The sequence below is a fragment of the Bactrocera latifrons genome, unplaced genomic scaffold, assembly GCF_001853355.1.
Source record: "Bactrocera latifrons isolate USDA-ARS-PBARC rearing strain unplaced genomic scaffold, ASM185335v1 scaffold_3, whole genome shotgun sequence".
Taxonomy (NCBI): domain Eukaryota; kingdom Metazoa; phylum Arthropoda; class Insecta; order Diptera; family Tephritidae; genus Bactrocera; species Bactrocera latifrons.
The window spans coordinates 4,246,282-4,267,284 of record NW_017536629.1 but is presented as its reverse complement, the minus strand read 5'-3'; the positions used below and the strand labels follow the sequence as shown (position 1 = coordinate 4,267,284).

Below are 21,003 nucleotides of genomic sequence, written 5' to 3'. Positions count from 1 at the left end.
TTCTTAAATATAAATTCAAGCAGAAAAAACGACTTTTTTGAATGCCTCCACTTTTGAAAAATCAAAATTTTGACCTTCGATCATCACCTTTAGGTATAATAAATTTCCTGTTATCGGATAGGGTATAAAATTGTAATAAATATTATATTAAGATTATTGTAAGAATATGTATTTTATTATTTTAGATAATAAGGCGAGAGATAAGACGATATCCGCTGCAGTGGCAAATGAATCCAAAATTTTTCAAAATTAATCGCCGTTGAGTACATTAAATTCTAAAGAGTGATCAACGTAGAGGTAGTTTTTTCACCGATCGCGGACGAGTCGTGTCAGGCCTTGGAGAAAAACATAACGCTTGTCATTTGCCAGTAAAAATGTAAGGAACCTCTCGAAATGAATCAATTTTTGTAAATGCGCATGATTTTTGTTGTTTATTAAATAAAATGTCATTTCAAATTAAAAATTAAAAATATTAAAAAAAGAGAAAAAAATTTTTTTTAATTTAACTTCCAGATGGATACGTATATAACCTTTAAAATAATCCATTTTTATTAAGCATAAACTCAAGGCTGTAAAAAATAGCAGCAGACACACGGTCATCTAACGAACTTAGCTCTATTTTTATCAACTTTGTACCTGACACCTTTGCTCATTAGGAAATTATTTAAAGTAGAAAACAAATACATAACCCAATTACCTGCTATTATTCTGCAAATTGAAATTAAATTGAAAGTGGACTTTGTTTATTTTCAAGTTGTTTTCAACTGATAATATATGTATATGTAAATACATATTATGCAATCTTGTCGATAAAAATATTCCAAGAAAAACACACAATTATGAATTAATGGTGATGAGTAATATTTTAGCTTGACATTCATTGACAGCGGGTGTGGGTTTCCCATAATAATTAAAAGTATTTTTGTATAAGGTTGTATTTACTATATATAATTAGTTTAGTTAGGGAGTTCCATGGTTTATATTGACTTGTGTGACTTAATTTGAAATGATAAGCACATGAAAGAATGGAATAAATAGGTGCTATATACATATAAGGAACTTTTTCTTAATACAAAGTAAAATAAAATATTTATTGAAGAAGAAAGTGAGACGCATTTGTAGACAAAAGAATAAAGTCCGAAATGCGTGAGTACTAAGAGCTTAACAAGATGGTCGACAGGGTTAATGCTCGAAAATTCTACGAAAAGATGCGGCCACTAACAGAAGGTTTCAAAACCGGAGCATACTCTTGTAAAATTTCTAGAGGTGATCTAGTGACTGATGCCTAGAGCATACTAAAATTATGGAGTAAACAATTTTCCAGCTTGCTGAATGGAATGATGGAAGTATAATACCAGGAGATGGTGAACCCGATTCCCCACTCAATGACAATGGAGCGAACATTCCTTTGCCCGACCATGAAGAAGTTCGAATAACAATTACTCGTCTGAAGAGCAACAAAACGGCGGGCCGATGAATTGACCGCCGAATTTTTCAAACACGGCGGCGAAGAACTTATAAAGAGCATGCATCAGCTTCTTTCTAGAATATGTTCGGACGAAAGCATGCAAGGGATTGAAATTAATCACCCACAATCTGTATATTCATTCCTCATGTAAATTAGAGAGTGTTTATAAATTATAAAAGAATTATTAATTAGTTGTTGTAATTTAACTTCAATTAATGAGAGCGACTTGATTACATAACATATTATAACAGTTATATAATTCTAATTGTATATTTTTACGATTACACCTAATGAACAATCAATTTATTAAATGATTTCCTATACAGTTATACAATAGCTATGAACATGCAACTATTTCCTAACTAAGTATATCTAATTGTTATTGTAGATCTGTATTTTGTTATTAACCAACAATTCTAATTGGCGCTCAATGTTTTAGAGCAAATATGTTATATAATATGCATACAAACATATGTCTATAAATATGTAACTAAGCACATATAGACTCGCGTACTATGAACTACAAATGCAATGCGGCTGTGACTGCCGATAATGGTTATGTAGTAGGGCAAACAATATGTAGACGAGACGGTGTTCAGACAGTTATTGGTTACACAGCAGGTGTGTCGGAAGGCTGCTAAATTCACAGTCAGTTGATTTTTTTACATTTACATGCTTTTATTATACATACATAACGCATATATATGTGTGTGTATATGTGTATGAATATATGCTTGAATATTTATTGTATGTTATATGTTGTTGTTGCAGCAATTAGCGCTTTATTCCGGCAATTAGTTGAATTTAAGCGATAAGCATCTTGCTTATATGCCAATTACATATTGTACATTTGTATTTATGTAGTAACAAAAACAACAACTTATTGGTTTTTAATTATGTAATTTGATTATATGCATACAGTTGTATGAATATGTACGTTTGTATGACGGCAAGATGCACATAAATGATCGAACTGATGGGCTGAGTCGATTTAGCCTATCTGTATACGCGCAAAACTGTCACTTAGTTTTCAGATATTGATTTGAAATTTTGTACACATTCTTTCTTCTCCAAGAAGCTACTAATTTGACGGAATCAACAATATCGAGCCACTATAGCAAATAGCTGCAATACGAACTGACCGATCAAAATCAAGTTTTTGTATGAAAACATTTTTATTTGGTCACGAAATTTGATACAGGTTATTGTTTAAGACAATAGTGCGACCTCCAAAGAAATTGTTCAGAACAGGCTACTAAATCATATAGCTGTCATACGAACTGACCGTTGAAAATCAAGCTTTTATATGAAAAAATTTTTTATTTGAAAAGATAGCTTTACGAAATTTGACGTAGGTTATTAACTAAGGCAACACTATATTCTCTTAAGAATTCCACAGATCGGCCAACTATAGAACATAGCTGCCATACAAACTGACCCATCCAGTTCAAGACCTCATATAGAAATTTTTTTATTTGGCAAAGTATCGCCACTAAATTTAGCATAAATTATTACTCAAGATATTACTACAATTTCAGAAGAAATTGTTCAGATCGACCCACTATAGCATATAGCTGTCATACAAATTGACTGTTAAAGAACAAGATGATGCTTTTTTTTTTACCCTTCTATGCTATAAGAAATGCGAGTGTAGATATAATAGCTTCGGCAGTTGAATTTAATGTTTCCTTAATTTTTGTTTTAATATTTGCGACCGTTAGGAGTTTTTAGCTGCACACAAAATCCAACCGCTGGCTAGAAATCGGTTTTAGACGCCTGCTCCTTAACCAAAGTAATTCAGAATGATCCATAAGAACGATTCTCACATACGCGTTTCTTAGCAAAAAGACGACCCGCTCTAATACACCTCCATATACATATGCCTTTTTAAGCGCCGGAAGTTTGTTAAATATATAAAAAATTGCCACTGTACTCAGTTGTGAAACACTTGTAAATAATGCGCTGTTGCAAAAGTTAGTTAAAAACACTTCACGGAAGACAACAATAATAAGAGCTAATAAAGCTACCGCAATGATATGCAACTTCCTGGCATTCTAATGCCTAACACACATGCTGTTTATGCGCATGACTAGGCATACGAGTGTATTCGTAGACACAAAGTACATGTTAAATAATGAAAATAAAATTTATTAGCGTTTAATTGTAAATATTAAAAATCAAATAATGAATAGTATGTGTTATAGAAGCATAAATCGAAGCACTCACCTTAACTAAGTAAACATATGTGAGGCAAACTGCTAATGTGGGGAATGGTGATGACATCATAGGCCAATCCTTCGTCCTTGAATCTGAAATGACACAAACAAGTTCGACACAAATTTAATGCGGATGTCAAGTTGAGGAGGAAATGGGATGTTGTTGTTTAGTTTCGAATTACGACATCATGCGACTACTTTCATACCAGATCAAACAAAAGCGTATATAATTTGAATGCAATGCTGTTGACATTGATTTCAATTCAATCTATTGCATTAGGAAAAAGGTGAAGCCTAGTGGCATAAGGTAGGTTGATCTTCACAATCACATAAAAATAGATATACATATATACAAAAATTTTAGTTAGGCATTTTAGTTTTGTATTAGTATTGCATTTCTAAAACAGGTTGTGAAGTATTTAGCTTATAACCCAATAAAAAGACGGAACTGATATAGATCATTCTTGAAATATGGAATGCAGTTAACATTTTGGAGTCATGTGTAGAAGTTCACGCTAGTGAGGGAAGTTTTCTGAGCGATGTGTTTGGGACCTGCCACTTAAAAAACACCCTCATTGAAAAGAAGAAAACAGCCCTGTTGTAAACTCGGCTATAACCACGAATGCGCTGTGTACGCAAAAGATAAATTAATAAAAATATTGGCGGAAACGCCTCTATCCGACCACTATATGCGATTTGACAGCAGTCGAACTAACTACAGAGACATAAGGAGGTATTCTACTGTAGAAATTTGAAAAATTCGATTTTTTTTTTCATATATTTCAAATTTAGACCCTTAAGAACATATCCTCCAAAGGATAATTAAAAATTAAAATTATTTTAAGAGCTACAGTTAGCTTAGTGACGCAGTACCTAGCGCACTAATAAATGACTTAGACTGCCTGAAATTTGACTCACTTTTTTAAACGCGTTTTTCTCGAGACTACTTTTTTCCACACGGTACCGGCATTATCTCAAGTTCTATACAACCGGTTTACTTGACATTTTGTGTGAACCTTCCTTATATAATCCTTTATCGTTCCTATCAGCATTGTGTCAAATTTTTTGTTTTTAATATTTTAAAAAAATTCAGGAATTTCAAAGAAGAAAGCGTAAAAATGATTTTTATTTTCAGGTTCCCTGAGGTAGGGACTATAACAGCATCCTTACTGATTTAGAATTTCTTTTGATTTTTTTTTTCAGACCACCAGCAGAGTCAGTATCAATGTCACCAGGATGCGCCATTTTTTTACACCTGTCTCTCCTCCCCTCTAATTATTTTAATTTTTAATATTTTTTTGTAAAATTTTTTTTTTGTATTCTTAAGATATCAATAAAAACACCATAATTAATCGATAGTAAAAATACTTTTTGGGTTTTTTTTTTAATAAAATTAAAAAAACTGCACAAAATTTGATTTCTAGACTAGAATACCCCCATACGTTTATGTGATATAGCATTTTCAATGAAGCAACTTTTACAATTAATTTTGTGTGCAAATAAATAAAAACTTGTTGGTAAAAAAATTGTGTTGAAGCCAAGGTGTGGTTTGCTGAACATTGTTCCGACTCAGCAGTAGAAAAATCAACCACTGAAAAGTGGTTTGCTAAGTTTAAACGAGGGGTAATGAGAACCAAGGACAATGCACCCAATGGATGCCCTAAAATTGGGCTGTTACGAACGGAAACATTAAAGAAGTTCTAAAAATAATTTTGGATGGCCGTAAAGTGAAATTTTTCGAGATAGCTGAGACTGAAAATATCTTAAAAAACATGTTGGATACTGATATTGCGAGTGAATATCTAAGTATGCGAAAGCTATGCGCAATATGTATACCGCGCCAGCGCAAAATCCATCAAAAACAGAAGCAAGTTGATGATCTGAGAAGTTGAAATTGAAGCTCTTCAATCATAATGAAACCGAATTTTCCCATCGATAAGGGACAATGGATGAAACATGGCTACATCGTTTCGCAACGGAGTCCCTTCAGTCGAGTGAACTTTTAAATTGTCTTAAAAAATTATATTGAAAAGTTTTATGACCGCTAAAATCGCAGATAATTCTATTGAATAATGCAATCAAAAGTAATAAAAAAAAATTTAATAAAATTTATTAAAAAAATGTTAAAATTTTTATTCTTGACGTCTGCCTATAAAAGTTAGTTTGTTTCAGAATTTCTTCAGAACTTTTAATAAAATTGATCGATTCTTTATAATTAATAGAAAGACTTGATGCAAAAATATAACTATCAAAATTGATAAGTAACCATCCTCTAGGCAACTGTCATTCTGACATTAAGCAAGTAGGTATTCTGAGAAAAGAACGAAAGAGCCTGAGCAAAACAAAAAAAAAAAAACACGTTAATTTGCCAGACCGAGCATAGCTCAGAATAAATGAAACACGTTTGTGAAAGGATACATTTTTTAAATAAAAAAAAAACGGTCATATCCCGAAACTATTTCCTATTTCCTATAACTTCAAATCTTCGGAGTATATTTTCAAGAACTCGTGCATTATATAAAATACATATATAAATATTAGGGTGATTCAAAAAAAAAATTTTTTTTTTCATTTGGTACTCCGAAAAATAGGTTCCTTTTTTCTATCCACCCTAAAATGCATTGATGTTTGACGACGAATATTTCCTAAACGCTACGCTTAGCTTAATCGAAAAATCATATGAGATCAATTTTATAGAGCACTAAATTGCCTCCAAAACTGTGGGTTTCATCATGCGTAATGATTTTTTTTATTGAGTTATAAAATTCATAAGAAATAAAAATTTTTCCGAAAAATAATCAAACTTCAACCGTTAAAATCTTTCGATTTTTTGGATTTTTTGACACCTAAGCCCCCTTTCCGTAGACCAGGTCACATATATTTAATTGTCAAATTAAAATTTAATTTTTAACTTTATTACTATAAAAGCGTGCTTTAAATTTAAATGACATCATAAAGTGCAAAGATGAACTATAATATTTTATATGCAGCTTTAAACTCACTTCAAGCTCATAAGCATTTCATTTTTACGAATGTAAATTCGTAACAGTTTTCGTCAATGATAAGTAAGTCGTTGACAGTTGGCACCAAATCTCTGTTTGCCTATTAATTTTGCAGCCTTCGAACTATGTTTTTTTCTTCTTTTTATTGGGGTGTTAATTGGACTAACCTTGAATGGCGTAAGCGTCTGATTTTTTTCTTGTTGACCATTAGTTTACAAAATTTTCTCTTTTCTCCATCTACAAGTTCGTTAATTTGCTTTGTTTTTGGTTCCATTTGTATTTGTCATAGCACTTAAAAAAAGTTAGCACATATGTAGTAATTAATAATGGTCCATGGTTCGGTCAATGTTGGCCATAGGTGGCACGGGCACGTCATGAATACGCATTAGCAAACATGTGTAACACAAGCGAGGCTGTTACGACCATGCCAAACATATGTTGAATGTAAACATAAGCATCACTGAAGATCATCTCGCAAGTGGATATAGACGAGTGTGTAGATATATATATGTTTGGCAAGATAACCGTTAAACGCCTCTTTGATCTCGTTTGACTAAGGCTAACAATATTTGTATGTGTATCGGGAAGAGAGAAAGGGCAACAAAAGGCGAAGAAAATTATACCGATAGGTGGCGCTGGAGTATAAAGTTACAATATATTCAAAGTTGTGAAAAAAAAATTTGCTCTTATATTTAAAAAATGTAAAAACGAAGGTTATCCGGCTATAAATTTTAAAGTTAAGAAGTTGAAGAAAGCCCTTTATTATTTTTTGATATGGATTAGGGCCATAACACTGACTCTTCGTTGTGACTCTCAGTAGTTGCGTCTTAAAAAATTAATTTTTTTTAGTTTGGGTTTTGGAAAGAATTCAAGCAGTAACTGTTACTTTAGACTAAGCAGATGGACTTTACTTCACTTAATATCAAATCGTTCCGAAAGAAATGATGATAGACTTCGTTTCACTTTGTGTTGAAGCGGAGCCAACTTGCGAAGCGAAGAGAGTATTGTTCTTTTATTATACTCGAAGGTACAATAACAGCAAGAAAGTAAAATATTTTGGGTCAGAGTACATAAAATTAGTTGGAATTATCATCCAAACCCTTCATTTTTGATAAGATACTAGCTGATGGTAGAAAAGGAAGCCAAGGATTCTTACTGCGTTTGAAATATTTGGGTTAGATAAGGACTTCACTTCACTTCGTGTCGAATCGGTATCGAAATATCCTCTCTTCGTGCAAAATATCAGGTGGCCAACGATTTCATTTTACTTCGTATTAAATCCAAACCAACTTTCGAAGCAAAGAAAGTATTTTTCTCTCTTATACTCGAAGATTAATGAGGACAATAAAAGCACTGGTTATGGCATATTTGATAGAAATTTTGGTTGGAATTATCAAACAGACTCTGATTGTAGAAAAAGGAAAGTGGAGGGTCTCACTGCTTTAGAAGTATTTGGACTGCAGAAGGGTTTAGCTTTACTTCGTTTCAAATCGGTATCAAGACATCCTCTCTGCGTTGAAAAGATCAAATGACGGGAGATTTTAGAAGCGAAGAAAGCACTGATATATGCGAACACAATGTTTTGAAAGGTTATTTCAGAAATATCCAATTAATTGTTTAGCCGAGTAATAAAATAGCAAAAGTGGGTATACTTTGGTTAAAATAATAAATGATTTTATGCGAATTAAAATTTTTACTAAATCGAGTTACCAGATGTTATTCGAACACAATTTTAACTGGGTTTTAGACTACCATAAAAAAACAAGTTTTTATTTCAAACCAAATTTTAACACATCAATACAGCCGACACAAAAAAAAAAAAAAAAACCAGCGCACCGCACAATTATGCATACATGCCCTGCTGTCGCCACTTGACGATGTTGTCATTTGTCAAAAATCCAAAACGATTCAAAACGATCAGAATCGGTGGGTGCTTTGAATGCGAAATGTGGTGTAAAGCCAGAAACATGTTGAAATATTATATAACAAAAAATTAAACTTACATAATCGTAAATTTGGTAAGCGCACATACACACATACACATTTGTAAATATGTGCTTGCAAGACTGATAAGACGACAGACAATTGTTGAGTTTTACAAACAGTTTACAGTTCTTTTCATGCCTTTGCAACATATGTACATGCTAATGCTCGTGGGTGCCAGGGCGTATGCGTAACCAACATACGCACACACACACACACCCATGCTTATTTATGCACTTTAGCGATTTTGCACAAAGCTGGGTGTGGTTTTTGTTATATTTATCGTCATGCCTCTTCAATATGGATTTGCTGCCACGATAACCGCTTGATTAATGGGCTTACAGTCAAACACACGTAACACATGGTGTTATTGCCGCGCGCCGATCGCGTATTTGCATGTTGACAAATTTTGAGACTGACAACGCGGCTGACGTTGAGTATAATCAACGCACCGAATATTTGAAGCTTACTTAAAAATACACGCAACGATACGGCAAACATACATATGTATGTATGTTTACTTGTCACGTAGTGATTTACGTTTTAGTATTGTTTATTTTTTTAGATTTTGACATTTTACTAATATTTGGTTGCTCTTTTGTAATAAAGCGCTCGATATAATGAAGCTGTCACAATGAATGGTACATTCTACAGCAAAATGAGCATATCAGCTGTACATACATATTTCATTTTAAACGCTTTTTTAGAATAAAAAAAAACAGCATATGCGAGTGCAAAACTAAAAGAGATTAAAGTCGATTCTTTTTGCTTAAGTCCGTTATAACAATAGCGAACATAAGGCAGTCATCATGGAGTTTCTCATGAGAACACGGGTACAACTGCTCTCTGTGTAGTGGTTTTTCATATAAGTAGTATGGTCGCTTTATGCATTTAACCTTTTAACCGAAATTCGACAATTTAGTTACTCGATTTTTTTAACTCAAAATTTTAAACTCCGAAGCATTCTCTAAAAATATTTGAGTATTGCTCTTTCCAAAAAATATGTCTTTGATGAATCACAGTGATGAATAAAATCCTTGCTCACGTTAGAAAAAAAAACTGTGTCTAAAAATGTTCACTGATATTTTCTGTTTTTTTGGAAAAATCTCTGCCAATAATCCAATTTTTAGTTTCTTTTCCTTCGCCAGTTATGATTTCAATTTAAACACGGCCTGTTTCTCTTTATGATGATCCTATAAAGAGTTATGCTACCAACGCAGGTGCTTTTTTTTCTAGGGGTCACCGGAAATAGCATCGCAATGGTCGAGTTGTTTAAAATATTTTATTCCAAAAATTTCAGAACTTCTTTGTTAATAGTGTATGTTTGTAACAATAAAAAATTCTCATGAAATATTTAATTCTTTATATGAGAAAAAAATTGTTCAACAATGCTGTTTTTTACCCTAGGAAACTCATGTAATGACTCAAAAAGTAAATAAATAAATATTTAAAAAATTCTGCAAATTTCATAAAATCAAGTTTTTCTATGATAATTTTTTATATGAAATCCGTTTAAAAAAGCAAAAAGAAATTAGCGACCGCAGGGAATTCTTTCTACGCTAATCTACTCTCCAACCATTGTATTACATACATTTCATTATATATAGTTATCAATTAAGCGCTGCCGTATCCTTTACACAAACACACACAGTACTACATACACGCTGAAAGACTAACGGTTGTTCACGAGGTACTTACCGCCATATGAGTCCATATATCTTTGCATACTGTCAATGTATTTCATAATTAAGGCCATTGTGCTAACGGTGCTAGTATTTGTCTATGCCGTGCCGGTTTGTACGTGCTCCTGTTGCAGTTGTTGTTGTTAGTTATTGTTAGCGGCACACACCAAGTCAGATTCTCTCACTGATTCTTGCCACGGCGGTTGCAGCTGGGCTGGGCTTTCACGCTTGCTTGTTGCACGTTGACTTTCGCCGTTCGATTTTTTTATGGTACTTTAGTGCTTACAGTTTTCTTTGTTCCTGTTGTTGTTGCTTTACATATATAATAATGGTATAGCTTGTTGTAACTATGCCTGCTATTGTTGTCGTGGGTTGTTGCTGGTTACGTTGATTGTTTGGTGTTATCTGCAAATTGGTAAATTGTCAATAATTATTTAATTGAGTGTAAAACCATACAAATTAACTACTATTGTATATTTATACGCTAATATTTATATTTTTATTCATATACAGGAAATACTAATAAATATAAACACACACATATTGGCGTACTATCTAGTACATCTACAATGGCCACCTGGCAAGCCGTGCTTTTTCACCGGCAGAGGTGCGAGGTGCAAATAAATCAAATAGCCACGCGATAAAAATATTCCCGGGTACGGTGTTGGAGTGTTGATAGTCTGAGTAATGTTATATGTGTGTTTAAGATATTGTGACTAGAAAGTACACGGAAAATCATTCGAGCGGACTTCCGAGAGTTGTCGAGCTCTCTTGCCGTCTCTGTAATTCCTTCATTTTTTAATATTTTCATCAGTTGGTCGAAGGTCGTCCAGAACGGAGCATGTCTTCAACGATCTCTCGACCGTCTTGGAAGGATTTGTACCACTCACAAGTTTGCGTTTTTTTGATAAAACAGAATCACCACAATCGCAAAGATTCCGCAGACAAAATCCGGTTAGAAATACAAAATATAAGACAGATTATTTGTTCGATATTTTTATCTATTGTAAAAATGGCAAAGCACTACTAGGTGTAATGGCTTGATTGCTGTCAGCAAACTGGTTCACAGATCGCCCTAATATTTGCCATAGTAATTAAGGACAGTCCTATCAGTTTAACAAAATACAACTTTTTCAAATAACAATAATGTAAATTACAATTTTCGAGTACTTTTTTGTCACAATGTATATAGTTAAAGAATGTTGGAACGCACAAGTGGACTTTAATCGACGGCACATTTATCGAAAGTTATCTAATCTCCGCTAAGGTTCGTACAACACCGGCAGTAGCAATTCGAAGTTGAACAAATTACCGTTGACAATGAGTCAGTTGAATTTAAAAAATATGCTGTTAATATTTAAACTCTAAACAACGCATATTAAGTTTGCCGCAAAGTTTGTAACACACAGAAGGTAGTTAGGAAGGTAAGAGTGCTGCTCCTTTGGACTCTGTTAGCGCTGGATGCGCCATTTCTAAACACTAACGTAAGACCTTATCTATTGGAATCTCTTTTCAATGTTGTGTTCAAGCCATAGGGATCTTCAATAAAACTACTTATTTCCGTTATACTTGTTTAATGTCTTTGTCTTGTCGTAATTTAGCCACATCTGTTTCGTTATCCCGCTTTTGGTTAGATCGTAGCCGTTATGCTATTGTTTCTGTCAGGGATTCTTCTAGAGAAGCTTCTATTTTAGGCAACTAGTTTGCTTTTTCGTGGCCGAAAATGTTGCTTGACCTGCCTTCTTTTATTTGTTTACTAAGCTGTAAATGGTCTTTGGACAAGGTTAGTAGTACCAGCCAGGTTGTTTGTGTAAATGGTCGCTTTCAGTATCCTATTCCGTAGGCTGCATATGCAAAGTAATTTTGTTTGGAAAATGCTAGTTGAATTTGGTAGACAGAAGTATACCTCTCTTGGAGAATATCCCTATCCTTACATCGCAACACTTTTGGCATCAGTTGGATGAGATTAAGGCAGTATTCTCCTCCCATAAACTAAACTTAACCACCATTCGTGTTTAGAAGGAAATGTTTTATAACTTGTAAAGTTTATAGATAAATAATCAGCTTGACGAATGCAGTTGATATAGACAAATCGCTTTGCCTAGTTCCCTAGTTTATGAGATAGCTACTTTGTTAGTAGTCACCGATATTGAATCACTATAGCATAAAGATAACATACAAACTGAACTATCGGAGTAAAGTATTTGCAAGGAAAACTTGACTAAATATCTTCAGGAAATTTGGCATGGGTTATTATCCAACATAACAATGCAATATTTAAAAAATTCGTTCAGTTCAAGTAAATGAAAGGTATTATAGTTTCAAAAAATCATTTGATATCAACTTGATTTATTAAAATTGACTTCACTGTAAAGGAAAACGGATTGTTGGCTACTCAGGGGATACTTGGTTTAAGAACGGAATCATTTCTCTCACAAGTGAATGGCTCTCAGAGAACTTTTCTCATTTGCGTGGACTTCTACACATGGCACCATCTTCGTTGTTTGAAATCGATTGTTTAGAGAACTTTGAGTTCAAGATGTCTGAAGTTGACGAGTGATTTGAAAATGTAAAACATTTTGGGCAAAGAAAATAAAAAAGTGATCAAATAAAATTGTTGAATATATGGGATTTTGGTAGAATTTGAATAGTTGGTTCAATTCGCAAATTATTAAAACATTTAGATAAGCTAACAGTAGACAGTAGAACAATTCAAGACTAAGTCCAAATCACAAAAAAATTTAATAAGTTATGTGAGTGTACAAAAATTACAAATTTTACTCATTGTGGTAGTAAAACAAAGTAAGATATGAATTTAAGTCAAAATTTTTGAAACTAATAAAAAATTGGCAAATTAAATTTCATTTTAATATCTAATTTATTTATTTTATTTTTATTAAATTGCCAGCCACCATTTGTCATTTGTGAATTTTTTATTGTGCATATTTTTCGCACATCAAATTTTAATTGAGCACATACTTTCAGCAAACACAGTTAACTGAAATGATTGTTTCATCGCGTTAACCACCTGCGTTACCGAATAATAATAATAATTTTTTATGACCAATTTCACGTTATAAATCTAGTTGATAATCGAAGCGATAATCTGGCATAAACGTTTCAGACTTAATTCAATTAAAGGCTAAACAGATTTTTATGAATAAAATGAAACTTAAAGTGCATATTTTGCACTTAGATTTGTTTTGGGTAAAATTGGTATTTTTTGAAAATTATGTATATTAAATATATGTATGCATGCAACAGCTACTGCTTGGAGCCAATGAGAATTGTAATCAAAAGTATTACTAGCAATAATACCATATAAAATTATCATAGTAAGCGTTCTGAAGCAAGAAATTCCATTGAATCGATTTACAATTTCTAAGTGCTCAGTGTAGCAATAAGTATATAAACCCAATTTGATTAGACCCAGCTACATACATAAAAATCTCCAAGCACCTGCTTTTAGCCACGTATAGCTAAACACGCACTTGTTAGGCGTGTAGTTGGAATTTCCATTGGAGGCAACCTAATTTATTATCTTGCTATTTATTTTACTTTGATAAGAGAGTACCTTAGACTTTTAGTGTATGCCGGTATTGATAAACCTCAAGTTCTGGCAACTCAAACATTTTTTCTAGTTTTGTGCTTGTTTACTTAAAGCTGCCACCTTGATCATTCTTCTTTATTCCTTTGATAATTGCAGTGGGAATATAGGACAGTAGAGATGTCAAAAAGAGAAAGAATACAACGGTGATATATAATACATATGTACATACGTTTCTATATATTAGATATGTATAATATAATAAATGTTCGGTAAGTATGACGTTGTTTACGTTGAAACTAAGTACATAGGTGAGTAAACCTTTCAAGCCTCATAAATTGGACCCTGAGGCAATAGTTAAGGAAGATACCTGTATATATGTAAATGAAGATATATTACAGAAGTGTACATATGTAGAGAAAACAGAAGGAAAAATTGAATATTGGGAGATAATAAAAATATGTATACTATATAAAACTATGTTCACTGAACTCCTTTGTGCAGAGGGGGCATAGACCAAATATTGAGTTCGTAAGTAGGATAATTGAATCATTTTGATCGAATCGTTGATTTTGGGAGACTCGATAACGAAATCTGTTCGCTGTCCTAAAACTGAACGGGTATATCAAAGTCATAAGATGGTACACCTGCATAAATTGTACGCCAGACTAAGTAATCCATAACCCGCAATTTTTTACAAGCAAAATGTAATCAAAGCAACCATTTTTTGGAGTGAATACATTATGATGAATACACTACTATAAAATATTCCAAACAAACATGTGCACCAGAATAACTTTAAAGATACCACATCTTGTTTTTTAGATGTCCAGAACTTTGAGATGCTCAAACAGCATGGACTTAAAGTTTTCATTATTTCAGCGGCCTTGTGAAAGAATATAATAGTGTACGAGTAAAACATTAAGGTATTATATCGGCTCATGAAAAAAAAAAAAAACGATTTTTTGCATTTATCGGGTGTGGTACTACATAAATATGTATGTATGTATATTTGAGAAAATTTTTATTTTGAAATTTTGAATTTTTGAAGGAAGTGAAGAGACCTTCTTATAATATTGGGTAGTCGAAAAAGTATTTTCGTATTTTGTTAATAGATGTCGTTGCAGTCGTATATCGCTAGTGCTACCAGTCACATTGTGTTATATCATATAGTGCTGAAAAGGTGAGATTTTATGCTTTAGAAGAAGAAGAATGCAAGCCAACAATGAAATTTGTGAAGTTTTTACAATGGTTTGGTCGCTTCTTCTGGAAATTTCGATGTGAAAGATGCACCCATCGTTGAAAAAGTCGACGAAATTATGAAAAAAAACTTACCTGGACCGTCACATAAGCAGCCACGACATCACTAAAGAACTAAAATACGACAATAATGTGCAAAAAAGATCATAGTCCAAGCGTGGTGAAGCTCAACAAATGATCGCAAAGCCGGGATTGACACATCGAAAGGTTATTCTGAGTGTTTGGTGAGATTGGAAAAGAATCATCCACTATGAGCTGCTCCAGCCTGGTCGAATTATTCTATATTTTACTGTCAACAACTGATGAGATTGAAACAAAAGAAAAAAACGGCAGAACTGATAAACAGAAAGAGCCACGTCTTCCATCAGGACAACACTAGACCACACACATCTTGGATGACTCAGCTGGGAAGTTTTGATGCATCTACCATATAGCCCTGACCTTGCACCATCATTCTTTTATTTGTTTCGGTCAATGCAGAACTCCCTTAATGGGGTAAAGATTGCTTCAAAAGAAGCCTTGAAAATTACTTGTCGCAGCTTTTCGCCGAGCATTCAGAAACGTTTTACACTGATGGAATAATGTCTCTAGCGGAAAAATGGCAAAAAGTGGGCGACCGAAAGGGTACATATTTGGTTAATTAAAGTTCTTTATAAATATTAAAAAAATAAAAAATAAGTTGAAGTTTTATTATAAATACGAAAAGACTTTTTCGACTAACCAATATAAGACAAAGAACGCCTAATCCTACAACTGTATAAATATTAAAGAGGAGTGCTATGGAACTCACATTTGGCTACACAAAAAGGCAAGAATCTCAAACTAGGACAAAATGCGCAAAAAAACTGATCAGACTGTCTGCTGCCTTCTAATCTAAAAACCTGACTCATCAGCACAGTTCAACGCACACAAAAGCTAAAAGATAATAAAAAACTGTAAGCGCTATAATCACAGGCACAGCAAGCAGCATATCCATTATCATTATGCTCCGGCCATTGTGCGAATGTTGTTTGTGTTTGCGCCACATATGTCAATTGTTGTTGACTTGTCATCAATCTGTTGCACGATGAATAAGGTCAAGGGCGGAAAGGTTTTCGTCATTTGCCAGCACCAGCAAGCAACAGATTAGCAAAAGCGATGAAATGGAATTGTTGCTTAGTAATGACTACATGCGAGTGTGTGTGTGTGTGCGTAATTTTCTTTCGCACACTCGCCAGAATTTCAGTTTAGCTTGTTTTCTTACTTTCGCTTTCCTCACTCTTCAACATCTTTGTGTGTGTCGGCCGTCGTTGCTACGTCATGCTTTTGCTATGCAAAACGGCACACTTCAACACTTGGATATACATACGTACATATGCATGTGTGTGTGTGTGGATGTACGCACATACAATGACGGTTCACTGCACTGACATTTGGTTACAGCATAATTTTTGCACTCGTTGCAACCTTCAATGCTTTACACAAATAAGTGCAACAGTTGCCACATTGAGCTCTGCTAAGTTGCATGCTGTTGTATGTAGAGCAATGCCTATAATAAGCAATATGGGGGAAAATACCAGGGACGGTGGGGGATTTAAGTAAACTGGGCAAGCGCGCTGCAGTGCCGTTTTGTTTGGTTAAATTGGTCAAAGTCACAAATGTGCTGAGTCGGACAAATTTTCTGTTGGCTACTCGTCGGTATGTATGTAATTAGTTGTGTATACAAGAAGTGGCATTTTGATGGTGAACAGAAGTTTATTGCGTATTTTTAAAATACTTAATTTGGAACTATACATACATACACATATGTGGAGTGTACATATGCTTACATACATACATAAGTATATAGATAAGGTATACTTATTGCCTGCTATTTTAGCATCAAATAAATATCGTTACCATTGGTATTGGCATCTATATATGGAAAACTCTTTAATTTTCATCTTTATACCAAATTTTAAAGCAACATCGCCGTTAAATGTTTCATGAAGCTATTTAATCTCATACATATGTACATATGTGTCTCAAAAGCCCTAAATAGTTATATATTGTTCGGGACATCAATGCTTGATTGACATTCTTTCTCTTCATTTTACAAATCGATTTTTGAAGTATTCTTGGTTCTTTTTACCAACTAGTACATTAGTCGCGAAATCTGCTAGGCCCAATAAATTGTTTTCCAAGCTTACAAACACATATAAACATTTTTTGTTTTAGTTTATATGGAGACCTACATACATACTCGTGTGTGTATAACGTTTGATTTCATGCTACCTTGTCTTTGTTCTAACAACAACTAAATACATTTTAATGCATTATAAATCAAATGCCTTTGGTATGATAAGGAAATTTCCACAATCGCCGGTAATGGTGACATGGAAATGCCGAAGGAATGCGTAATAGCGCTGATAAAACTATACATTTTGAAGCAAGAAAATTAATAAAATAACATACAATAATTTTTAACAACTTTATTGACACTGTTTTTAAAAGCAACCAGAAAGGAATATACATTTTAAGGGCAAAGGGAAGACTATAAAATGTTGAAGATAGTTGTTTACCTAACACTATGCATGTCATTACATTATTTACGTCATTACATTCTTTACATACTGTCATTCTCACATTTACATGTATAAGTATTAGTTATTACTTTGTTCTTTAATTCTTCTTGTAATATAACTTTTTCTTCTGGATTAAAACCTCGTGGAGTGAACATCAACTTTGTCTCTAAATAAATACTTAATTATCTCTGCAATCCTATCATAAAATATTCTTGAAAGTATTTATTAGGGATTTGTTTGTTTAGAAAAACAATAAAAATAATATTGAAGTTTGTTTAGCATAAGAAAATAGTTTTGTTTTTATGCCCCTGCGAAAGTTGTAACACGCAGAAGGGAACTTCAGAGACTCTTTTAAGTTTGTACAAATACTTATGTATAAATGATAAGAAAAGTGAGAAAAGAAAGATCATACTGGAACTAGTTTTTGAGATGTTTTCTTTTAAAGCAGCTACTCATTTTCGGATATCGGACAAATAAAAACTCAAAAAATTGCTTATTAAATTTTCACATACATTTTGAGGTTACGTGAAAAAGTCTGCATAAAAAAGTTATGGATCTTTACATTACCTATAATATTGCCATATAACATTTTTCAATAGGACTCACATCAAATCGTTTTTAAATCATTTCTCCGTTCATTTTTGTTGTTTTACCTTTTGCTTATAAAGGAATTCAATACAAAAGATTCTTTTTTTTCAAATATTATTCAAAATTTATATTTATATCTAAAATTCATAGATGTTCTAAAGTCTAAAAAAAAGAATAGTAATAAGACTAGCTATCTTATTTAGCACATCAGACAAAGTATTGACTGAAATAAAAATATTATCCAACGAGCAAAGTTCATTTCCAAATATTGTCCAAATAATGTATATAGTGTATGTATATAAACAAAGCGGTATATAAACAAATATTATTTTAGGCGAACGCTTACATACATACATACATATGTGCATATTTAAATTTTTAAATACTGTATATCAACATACGTAATATTTAAGAATTAAGTACCTACAACTGTGCCAGAAATAGATGCACTAATTATCATTTATGCAATTCCCAAGCAAACAGGCAAACATATGTACAAATGTATAATATATATATATAAATTTCGTGGCATATATATATATATTGTATATACATGTGTACATATACAGCCATGCACATTTTTATGTCATAACCATCATGACCAAAAAACATAGCATTAACGCATGATTTATAAATAAACAAAGAAAAAAAATAGTTGTGAGTAAAAGTAAAAAAAAAAAAAAAATACAAAAATAGTAGAAATATGGATGTGTGTGTATGTATCACATTTGATTGGTGATGCCCCACCAATGCCAACTGTTGCCACCGCTCAACGCCAACACAAAGTATTCAGCATTTAAACTTCTGCCAAAAGACGAGCGCAACGCTCGTTGGATGCTCATGTACTTATGTATGTATGTAAATACTTGTAGGAGCTTATTCGGTTAGGTGTTTATGTGACCTGTAAGCAATTTGGTGGATTATTATTAGGCTGGAAATTGTATATTTATATATTAATACTTTCTTCACTTTGAGCTTTTTGTATATTACATTTACCTGTTATTTCGTAGAAGCAGCATGTTTTTTATACCATCAGAAAGTCAAATCAGATTTCAACAAACTAAAACATACTTAAGTAAAAAAAAAAACAAAAAAATTGGAAGGGTTCATGTTTGATTGGAAATTTGGGTTTTTTGGATTATAAGTTGAAATCAGTTTTTTTTTCAAAATATTTTAAATAAAAATTACAGTGTGTTTGGGGCATAATAAGGTTGGCTTACACCAAATTTCGGAAAAAATTACTTTTTGTACGAAATAAAAATAAAAAACCCAAAAAGTTGAATTTTTCAAATTTTCACATAAGTTTTGAGGCTATGTAAAAAAAAAAAAATATAGAACTTTTCTTTAACTACAACATTGCTATACAACATTTTACTATAGGAGTCGAAGTAAAAAAAATTTTTACTTTAAAAAGTATGTTAAAAATGCAATGATAATTTTTTTTTTTATTTAATTTATATACATTTTGTTAATAGTTATTTGCTTTACTCGAATTATTTGCCTCTAATACAATAATAAATACTTGATAATTGCACAATAAATAACGAAACATAAGCATTTTCATCCTATGGCTTGCTGGCTTACACTCTGTGTTCGAGTGTGTGACCGCTTGAAAGGGACACCGAGAAGTGAAGCTAATTGAAATTAATAATTTAGAATGTTTTACATTTCCACACCAGCCCCCATTTTGTGAAAATGAACAAAAAAAATTCTAAACTTGACAAACATACAAAAAATTAAAATGACATTTATTTAAATTTTCATGTGCTTATATATTATTTATGTACTTAGGCATATATTATACATACATAATGAAGCAATAAGTACAAACATAATGGTGCGCGTCACTTAAGCGCACCACTTTGATATCACGAGATAACCACAAAAGTGGCGCGTTCTTAGGTGACAAGCTGCGGCGCCGTTGGAGAGATTGGACAGCAGCACTGACTGACTGACTGTCATCAATCGCGACGCATCGCTATGCGGGTGTGAGCCACAAAGCATATTATCGTGGCGAGTAAATAATGTAAGTCCCCGGGCACACTTAGTGACGGAAATATCATACTTATTATTACACTGTGTAGCTAACGCGCTGACGACACGACGACGGCACCGGTGACAGACAATGGCTCCAGCTGATAGTGCGTAAACATTGTTTGCATGCGAAAAAGTGGGAGTTGCCAGCACATACGAGTACATACATATTTACAGCTTTGTGTGGGAATGTGCTGAGGCCGCTGTTAGCCCTACCACTTTGCTGACTTTCTAATTGAACGTGCAGCGCTCCCCAGTTTTCGACACAATTCATCATGCCGCCTCACTACAGCAGCAATTTATGCTCTTTGGTTGCTCACTGGTCATGCCCAAACTCATCTCCGGCTCTCATGCTCATCTCAGCGCGTTGACGAAACTTGTACGGCCGCATCGTCTATTTTTAATTGCCCTCTCCTTTACTCCTCACGATTGTGGCAGTCATTCGCTCATACTCAGTTTTGTTCTAAGAGCGTTCTCGGGTTTTTTGTTGCATTAGTGAGCGACAGAAAAAAGTGAAAAACGTGCAATCACGTGCAAAAGCGTCGACTCATTCTGATGATGATGATTTTAAATATTTACAAACAGTTTGTATGAAATAGCATCGCGTAATTTTTATATTTGCATACAATTACTATTTATTATACTCATGGTGAGTTTCCTAGGTGGAATTGTAAGTTTCT

General features: G+C 33.2%; 1 protein-coding gene across 8 annotated transcripts in view; it reads right to left on the bottom strand.

The window, feature by feature from the left end:
- LOC108970442 (elongation of very long chain fatty acids protein AAEL008004-like) overlaps nucleotides 1-21,003 on the bottom strand; it is a 105,381-nt gene that overhangs the window by 16,447 nt on the left and 67,931 nt on the right. For 6 of the 8 annotated variants that reach the window (XM_018935837.1, XM_018935830.1, XM_018935834.1 and 3 more), the window contains 2 exons: nucleotides 10,368-10,756; nucleotides 3,695-3,777 (listed from right to left, as the gene is read on the bottom strand). In XM_018935837.1, the coding sequence (XP_018791382.1) occupies nucleotides 3,695-3,777; nucleotides 10,368-10,425 (141 nt within the window). In that variant the 5' untranslated portion in view covers nucleotides 10,426-10,756. Of the gene's footprint in view, nucleotides 1-3,694; nucleotides 3,778-10,367; nucleotides 10,757-21,003 lie in introns of those variants that run through there. The other 2 variants (XM_018935836.1, XM_018935838.1) reach the window with 1 other exon arrangement.